At 36.3% G+C, this 9,555-nt stretch overlaps 1 protein-coding gene across 3 annotated transcripts in view; it reads right to left on the reverse strand.

Moving 5' to 3' along the window:
- fxr1 (FMR1 autosomal homolog 1) overlaps window positions 1-7,152 on the reverse strand; it is a 128,959-nt gene extending 121,807 nt beyond the window's left edge. For 2 of the 3 annotated variants that reach the window (XM_051922211.1, XM_051922210.1), the window contains exon 1: window positions 7,001-7,151. In XM_051922211.1, the coding sequence (XP_051778171.1) occupies window positions 7,001-7,051 (51 nt within the window). In that variant the 5' untranslated portion in view covers window positions 7,052-7,151. Of the gene's footprint in view, window positions 1-7,000 lie in introns of all 3 variants that reach the window. The other variant, XM_051922212.1, reaches the window with a different exon arrangement.
- Between the last annotated feature and the right edge of the window lie 2,403 nt (window positions 7,153-9,555).

Raw genomic sequence — 9,555 nt, forward strand, 5'->3', positions numbered from 1 at the left:
CTGCCAAATTTCAGCCTTCCACCTACACGGGAAGTTGGAGAATTAGTGATGAGTCAGTCAGTCAGTCAGTGAGTGAGTGAGTCAGTCAGTGAGGGCTTTGCCTTTTATTATTATAGATTCAGATCTCTGATTTCTTTGACAGATAATAAACTGATTATGAATCTGTTGGCCAAATTCAAGAAGCTATACACTCTTCAAATAACTAATCAGCAATTTATATTGAATCAAGAAATATTTATGAATTTCAGTTTTTTGCTACAAAATTCCAACCTCTTAAAGAAAACATATTTAGCACACCCCATCCCCAAACCGGATTAATAAATGTTCCTGAAAAGGAAACTTCTACATTATGGTATTGTACTGTACATCATTCTATTATAACAAAACAGTGTAAATGAAAAATTACAAAGTTCCAAAATCTCCATTTGTGACAATTTGTAAACCACCCAGTACAATTAACTATCTCCTTCACTCTTTCTACTTGTAAAAATTTGTAAAAATACATGAATATAACTTGATGGTCAGGAGATTGTTCCACTTAATATCAGAGCAAAAGTAAAGCAGTCTACTTCTTCAGATGTGCCTACAGTTGATAAATTGGGTTATTCAGGTCATCTGATAAAACAAAGGTGAAACGTAAGCTCAATGCTCTGCTGTTTAAAGATACAGTAGACCCCCGCAAAGTTGCAGTTCAGAGTTAGCGGCCTCAGTCATTCGCAGATTTTTCCTTAGAACCTATCTAAAAATTGTTAGTGGAAACCACAAATATCCTCCGCCAATTTTTACGACTTTTTTCGTAGCAATACTGTACTGTAGAGAGAACAGGAAGCAACTGTAGAGGAAAATGTGGCTTGGGATGTTGAAAGTAGCCAATAGAATTTGAAACTGCAACTCCCAGCAGTTCCTGCAGTGGCTCTGATTGGTCTTCTGCTGAAGGTGCAGGGGCTGTTGGGGTCAAATGATGTCAGTGTGGCTTTTAAAAAGGACGCCTGTGACCAAAATCAAAAAAAAAAAGTTTTTGTAATTTGTCTATTCAAGTTCCTGTTTATCTGTACTTACTCGTTTTGTCAACCACTGCCAACCCTTGTGAGCAGGGGGGCTGAACGCACCCCTAGAAGACACGGACGCTCCTCAAAAAACCCCTTTTAAAAAACGCTGATAGACTACTTTCACATTGCTCCCTTACATGCGACTGCTCTGTCACGTGATATGCTTCTTGCGCAACGCATACTTAAAAGTCTGAACAGCACCTGTCCTTTTTGGCCGATTGCTTTGTTTCTCTCTCCTCCCCCAGACATCCTCTGCTCCTGTTGGGGGTCCCGCTCCCATTGTGCTTCCCTATGATGTTTGTCTATTCTTTAATCAAGAAAAACTGCATACTGAGCTCATTTTACTTCCGAAAGAGACATGTTTGCTTTAAGTGTTTAAATAAAGTTCCTGTCTCTACAATCTCCTGTGTTTCTGTGCAATTCTGTGACCAAAGCGTGAGACCCTGCAGCCTCACAGTCTCTGGGATTGAGCCGCTGCACTAGACCAGCCTGCAAGCATCAGCGCTTACCTCTGTGTGTTTGCATGCAGCCAGTTCAAGCGCAGTTGGCTCTGTGATTTACTGAATTTCATCCATGGCGTCAGTTGCACCTTGTACATATTGTTCCAGTAGTTTTTTAAATAGTTTTTACAGTTCATTAGCAGTGTGTAAAATGATCAGTGTTGCAGTAATTGCGATGCTCTTTGCATGAAAAAAAATATGTTCCATTAAAATTTCACTTTTTCTTTGTGAATTCTGATGTTTACTTCAAAAGTGCAGCAAAAAAGTATTTGACGTCCAGAGTTGCATTAACCCCCAAGTAAGTGGCAGTTTACAGGTTAAAGCCCCAAGATGCAACCGAAACGTCCTGCACCTTCTAAGGCTTCTGGCAATGAAAATGCACTTGAATTAATTACAGTACATATAGCGGTAACATCTGTATTTTACATTCGAGCTCTGCGGGAGACATAGCAGTATAGTATACAGGTTTACCTTTACATTCTTTATTTTTAGGTAATGTATTAAGCGGAATTTTAAATTAAATTTACATTCTAGCACTGTGGGAGACATAGCAGTATAGTATACAGGTTTACCTTTACATTCTTTATTTTTAAGTAGTGTATTAAGCTGAGTTTGAAATTAAACCCTAAATATGCCCCCAAAGCACTTTAAACTATAAAAATTGGCATTTTTTTTAACCACATCCAAAATTCGCTGCTCTAGGAACGTAACCCCCGCAAATTTTGGGGGTGTACCATATAGACCACCAAATTCAAATAGTGCTTATGAGTGTACACAAGGCCCTCATTTTCCTCATAAGGTTGAAACAACATCTGCCACTTAAAGCAAACTGCACTTGAACATAAAAAACATCTTCCCCTGCTCACTCACTAAAGGAAACAGATTTCTGAATACCACTACAGTGATTCCTCGCTATATCGCGTTTCGCCTTTCGCGGCTTCACTCCATCGCGGATTTTATATGTAAGCATATTTAAATATATATCGCAGATTTTTTGCTGGTTCGCGGATTTCTGCGGACAATGGGTCTTTTAATTTCTGGTACATGCTTCCTCAGTTGGTTTGCCCAGTTGATTTCATACAAGGGACGCTATTGGCAGATGGCTGAGAAGCTAGATTGCTTACTTTTCTCTCTCTCTTGCGCTGACTCTCTGATCCTGACGTATGGGGATTGAGCAGGGGGGCTGTTCGCACACCTAGACGATATGGACGGTCGTCTAAAAATGCTGAAAGATTATCTTCACGTTGCTATCTTTTGTGCAGCTGCTTCCTGAAATGACAAGATGCACGGTGCTTCACATACTTAAAAGCTCGAAGGGCACGTATTGATTTTTGACTGAAAAACAAACTCTGTCTCTCTCTCTCTCCCCCTGCTCCTGACGGAGGGGGTGTGAGCTGCCGCCTTCAACAGCTTTGTTTCCGTGGTGCTTCGCATACTTAAAAGCCAAACAGCCCTATTGATTTGTTTGCTAGAGATTGTTTTCTCTATCTATGTGACATTCTGTGCTCCTGACACGCACTCCTTTGAAGAGGAAGATATGTTTGCATTCTTTTAACTGTGAGACTGAACTGTCATCTCTGTCTTGTCATGGAGCACAGTTTAAACTTTTGAAAAAGAGACAAATGTTTGTTTGCAGCGTTTGAATAACGTTCCTGTCTCTCTACAACCTCCTGTGTTTCTGCGCAAATCTGTGACCCAAGCATGACAATATAAAAATAACCATATAAACATATGGTTTCTACTTCGCGGATTTTCTTATTTCGCGGGTAGCTCTGGAACGCAACCCCCGCGATGGAGGAGGGATTACTGTATTATAATCTGAACTACAACATTCTTTAAAAAAATATTTTCTCATCCGTTTTAGTCAGTGCTGGTATAGGAATGTCAATGAATATATAGCATGTTTGCTTTCTCTTTATAACATTTTAATTTAGCAATGGATTTACACACTTAAAGAATAAGCTGGGACAAGCAGGCAATATAATTAAATGCTACAACCACCAAGGTAAGCACCTGCCAAGTTGTTTTGCCTGCCTAAGGTAAAGTCATCCCTGATGGAGGATCGCAGGAATCGTGGGGTAGAGGGGTCCTTTCATCAGATTGGCTGGCTAAGCAATGTTTCAGCTGTGGAATGGCCAAATGGGGGAGGCAGCTTGATGGCTGAGGTCTCCAGGACTCTAAACAAATCCAAATCATATTATGTGATATTATCTACTGGTAAATTCTGGTCCGTACTTGTAAAATTTAAATTTTTATACTGTATTGAGGATTTGTTCTGTGTATTGTATTGTATTGACCCCTTTCTTTTTGACACCCACTGCACACCCAACCTACCTGGAAAGGGGTCTCTTTTTGAACTGCCTTTCCCAAGGTTTCTTCCATTTTTTCCCCACAAGGGTTTTTTTGGGAGTTTTTCCTTGACTTCGAAGAAACAGGGCCTGTTAAAGCCCATTGCGGCACTTCTTGTTTGATTTTGGGCTATACAAAAATAAATTGTATTGTATTGCAACCATCCCTTTCATTACCGTTATCAGGAAGCTGTAACAGGTTCTTTTCAACAGTGGCCAATCGAGTCACAAGGTTTGTTTTACATCTTTCTTCTTCAGTGCTTTATAAACACCACCAGCTCGTCCCACCATTTTTTTCTTTATAAACAGTTTCAGAGTATGGTTATGGAATGTACATGTAAGTCCACAAATGATATGACTTATGTATTTTATGATAAATATGTTCCATAAATGTTTAAAATAAGACAACAAAGAAAAAGTAAATAAAATCAAGCAAGCACTCTTCATCAGCATTTGTAATAAGGAAACTTCTCCATTAAAATGTCTCTCAAAATAAGAGCTAGAAAGAAGAAAAAATGAAGTGCACTGGCATTTTCATTTAGAATTATTGGGTAAATGTTCCCATTGGCTAGCAATTAACATTAATAACTGTTACCTAAACCACAAATAAATTTCAGCATTCATTTACTTGTTGATCTAGACAATTATTCAACAATGTTTTCACATTTACATTTTAATGTATGTATTTCCTTTTAATTTTGGATACTCCATAAGTGGGTGCAGAAAATGGAAAGGAGGCTTTCAACTGTGCGTATACTTTGTAAGAAGGCTGCAAAAATGAATGGATAGACAGATGATGAATATCAACACACACGCAATCTGTAAGCTGACATCATATTAATGTTTCACTTTCACTTTTCAAAACTAATATTTTTCAAAGTGGCTTTTCTTCGTAACTTTAATTATATTGTTAAAAGAAAATGTACCTACATATTAAAAAATGAATGATGTCCATACATGTACATATGAATTAAATGAAAAAGTATACTGTAAGTCAATAAATAAATAAATGCAGATGTCACCCCATAACAACGAGTAATCTTTATGTGAACTTTCTACTTTAAAGATTAGTGGGATAATAGGGAAAACTCCAAAATGCAAAGGCAAATATTTTATGTAAAATCAATCTGTCCTTCCATCGACTGTTCCTTTTTAATCCAATCTGAAAACCACAGAATGCCAGATCATATTCAGCCAGCACCAGGCCAAAGGCACATTATACAAACTTAACCAAGAAAAATTTGATTTGATAATGAACTTAACCTGCATCCTTTAAGATAATGAAGAAAAATAAAACCTCCCTAAAGAAAATAAACACCATACATACATGAAAAACAAGCAAACTCCTCAAACAGCGACCAGGCTAGAAGTCCAGCCTAGGCATTGTAGCAGCGGCATAAACTGCAGTACAACTGTGCCAGCCTATGTAATTATCTTAAATTGAAAATGTACATGACATATGTGGTATGAGTAATCGTAAATAAAAAAATGAAAAAACAAAATTAATGACTAAATGAAAAATGAGAACTGAAATAAATATCTGAGATTCTTGTAGTTATACTCTAAACTCATTTGCCAAAATATTTCTTTTAAAAAACAAAGGACTTCTCTTTTATTTTACTGCCCACATGCCTGAAGTGAGTTAAAAATAAAACTAAGAGAGTAACACTATCCTTTGAACCTGCCAACAATTTGAAATTGACAAGAGACAGCTATGCACTGTGTGCCCTCTTAAGATATGACGCATTCAAAAAGTATTTTAACTATGACGACCAACAGTGTAACAGAGACCTTAATTTCATTCTAAAAGAAACCAAGTATTCTAGTCACACAAATAATAGATAAGCAACAATTTAATTGGACGATTGATTGTATGTGTTAAAAAGTTATTTTCACCCAAAACATCTAGGTTAACATTTTAACAGACTGGTATTTATTCACTGACTTTATACCTTTTCAGGTCTCAAAATCTGAGTTTAATTCTTGGTGAAACACTGTGTGGTACATTTGCTTTCTTCTTGTTGTCAATTTGTTTATCTGGATAAAAAAACGTCCTGTGTGTACTGTATACTGTCAATTAAAGGGGTTTCTACTGTCTACAATTAATCAAAAATAATGTTGGTTGACTCTTAAATCAGTACAGCATTTTGTTTCACTAAATTGTGGGTAGAAATACCATGGCACTGTAAAGTAGAAATCTTTACTAGAGGTTGTATAAGTCTCCACTTAACTTGTTCTATTGCAATGTCCTTGTTACTTTCAAATATTATGCACAACTTCAATAAAAGTGACATGACAATGTAAATGTGTCATTATAAAGAAAAAAAATATTTCATGGAGAAAAAAATGCAATTATATCCCTAACCTTAACTGAGACATAAATACAGGTATAATACAAAAATAACAAAGCATGTGGGTTGCTTAAAAGTGAAATACCTGATGTGCGGGTAAAAAAATCAAGTGCGTTATTCTATTATATAATCTTTTATGCAATAAAAAAGTCCGTTAACTCGAACCAAAGTTCCTTGAAACCTCAATATCAAATTAATGAATAGAATGTAAATGCACCCCATTTGAAAAGTCTGCTCCGTGGTTCGTTCTTTATGTCAACACTAGGAGTAATTCTAACTTCATGGTATGACCATTAGAGAACAAAACACACAGTCAAACATTTTATATTTCATATAATCTTGTATTTTTTCATAATAACATAATATGAACTGGAAATGACGTTTTGTTTAGGCCCGCGTGAAAGGTGCGTGCGATCAAAACAAAACACACTTAGAAAGGCACCAGGCCGAAATCTATGCAGCACGATATCACAGGTCCACATAAATGTGTTACTGGCTCAAAGATATATTTATTGGACAACACAGAAAAGAAACAAGACTTATTATGCGCAAATAATGATTGTTTCCTCAAACAAACAAAAAAATCGTCCTAAGCATTCCAGCTAGGATACATTTTCCGGTAAAACATTTAAAGTTAAGATCCCACGAGTACGATCCTATGAGTAAAGAAATATGTGCTACAACAGAATTAAACTTATTCTAAGCGTCTGGTGTTGTAAATTATCTGTTACCAGCATGCTTTATGTACATACCTTGTAATATGCTCCGTTAGAGCTACGAACCTCCACCGTCAGTTCCTCCATGTTGGGCGCGCAGGGGACGCTGGGAAGAGGTTCTGGAAAGTTACAGAAAAGAGATCAGCGGGTGCGTTAGAGCACAATGCAACTTAGTCGCGCATATTTTTTCTGTCGTGGTTTTACTGTTTCTTAAAAATTAAAGCATACGGTCTAGCGATGTGCGAGTGCTGGTTTTGGAATATTACAGAGGTCTGTTCCGATGTATTGTCTTTATAAATAACCGAGAGCCATTACTTTCCCCATTGGAAACTCGACGTGTGAATATATTGTACATTAGGGGTAATTTAAAATTGAAACTGGTCTCTTGTGGCCACGTTGGAATTTAACTATTGTACAGTGCGTCCTTATTTGGTGCTGTTGATTACCATCCTGTTTGTATGACACATTAAGCTGCTAGTTATAAAAACACTTTACATTTCAAGTAGTGTCTACAGGAAATAATTGACGTACATGGATGAGATTAATAATTATATAAAAAAAAGGTTGCATTTTTTTAAATAGATGCACATGTAGGTTCCAAATAACTTCCCCCAAAATCTTAACCTATGCAGTACTAGTACTAGTCTTTCAACAAACAACTTTAAACTCATTTGTATAACTTACTGTATACTGACTTTCTGATCTTTTTCCAGATGCCCAGGGTTTTCTTGTATCTATCTATCTATCTATCTATCTATCTAGTATTTCTTTTTTGTTCCTGTTTATTGTCCCTTATTCTATTTAAATGCGTTGTATATCCTTTATTTATCTTTATTTAATGTTTTATTCAGATATTATTTGTATTCAGTGTTTCCCTGTTGTTCTTTCTGAATTTTAGTGAAGTGTTGAGCATGAGAAAGGTGCAATATAAATAAAATGTATATTTATTGTTACATGTACAGAGTACAGTGAAACGTTTACTTGCGTGTCTGAGCATGCATCATTATTGTCATTCTCCAGTGCCATGATAAACAAGAATTACTGAAATATATAACCCTGTTTATACACATAACTAGAAACAGCACCATGTGTAGCACAGCTAAGTAATTTTAAGTTCAGGCCCATTTGTCTTGTAGTCCAAATCCAAAAAAGTCCCATGTCATTTCTACATGAAATGTATGCAAATACCCATAAATTAAAGTATGCAATGTGCACTTTAATCACATCTGAATTGAGGATTTGTAATTTTAAACTATAGAGCAGAGGGGTAAATCAAGGAAAAATGTGTCTTAGTCCCAAACGTTATGGAGGGCACTATGTATATACTGTATACAGTACATACATATACTATATATATATATATACTGTATATATATATATATATATATATATATATATATATATATATACTGTATATATATATATATATATATATATATATATATATATATATATATATATATATATATATTTGCAGCTAGAGATCCACAAAGGGAGAAAAAATGAATCACGTATCATAAAGTAGTTTTTATTCCTGAGCTTTCAACCCCTACCAGGGGTCTTCATCAGAGGATAATGCTTAGACTTACAAAAATCAAAGGCAATATATAGCAACACATTAAGGGGGAGGGGTTGTATAGTTTATTTATTATGTACATGTTCTACTTAAGTTAGCATATGCTGGATTTATGTCCAAGTGTCTGTTGATGGCGTTTTCATTTGATAGCCAAGACTCAGCCAACTCTCTGGCATTTTTAGTACTGGCCTTAAATTTTACTCTTGATCATACTGACTTAGTCACCTCCCCCACCCCCCACTCCCCTTAATGTGTTGCTATATATTGCCTTTGATTCTTGTAAGTCTAAGCATTACCCTCTGATGAAGACCCCTGGTAGGGGTTGAAAGCTCAGGAATAAAAAGTACTTTATGATACGTGATTCATTTTTTCTCCCTTTGTGGATCTCCAGCTGCAAATATGCAAACCGTATCACAGACCTTCTCTTCCACATATATATATATATATATATATATATATATATATATATATATATATATATATATATATATATATGTACACACACCACACATATAGTGGTCACCAGGGGGTGATGCAGCTTCTCAAACACCTGACACAAAGACTGGGACACAAGTTCCTCTGATAGCAAAGGGTTTTATTGAGAGAGACTCTTATAAATAATAGCTTAACATCCCACAACCACAACTCTACTCTGCAATTCTCTCTTTCTTCAGCACTGTGTCTTCATCTCTTCCACTCCTGTTGCAAGCTTTGTCCTCCTTCCACCTGACTCTGGCATTCCAAGTTGCGCCAGGCAGCTCCTTTTACGAGGGGTAGTCAAGCTAAAGTTAGAAAATGGAATTTATTAGAAAATGGAACGAACCTTAACAAAACTGATAATGTAATTTCTCAATGTAGTCTCCACCCTTCCCAATGCACTTGCACCACCTGCCCAGAGGTGCCTGGATTCCAGCAGAATAAAAGGTAAAAGATAAAAGATGTCTTGTCCTCGCAACCACTCGTGCACCCAAGTTATTGTTGAACACTACATACTGAGGAGTACTACAGTCACTAG

Source organism: Erpetoichthys calabaricus, chromosome 2 (assembly GCF_900747795.2).
Source record: "Erpetoichthys calabaricus chromosome 2, fErpCal1.3, whole genome shotgun sequence".
In the NCBI taxonomy this organism is placed as follows: domain Eukaryota; kingdom Metazoa; phylum Chordata; class Cladistia; order Polypteriformes; family Polypteridae; genus Erpetoichthys; species Erpetoichthys calabaricus.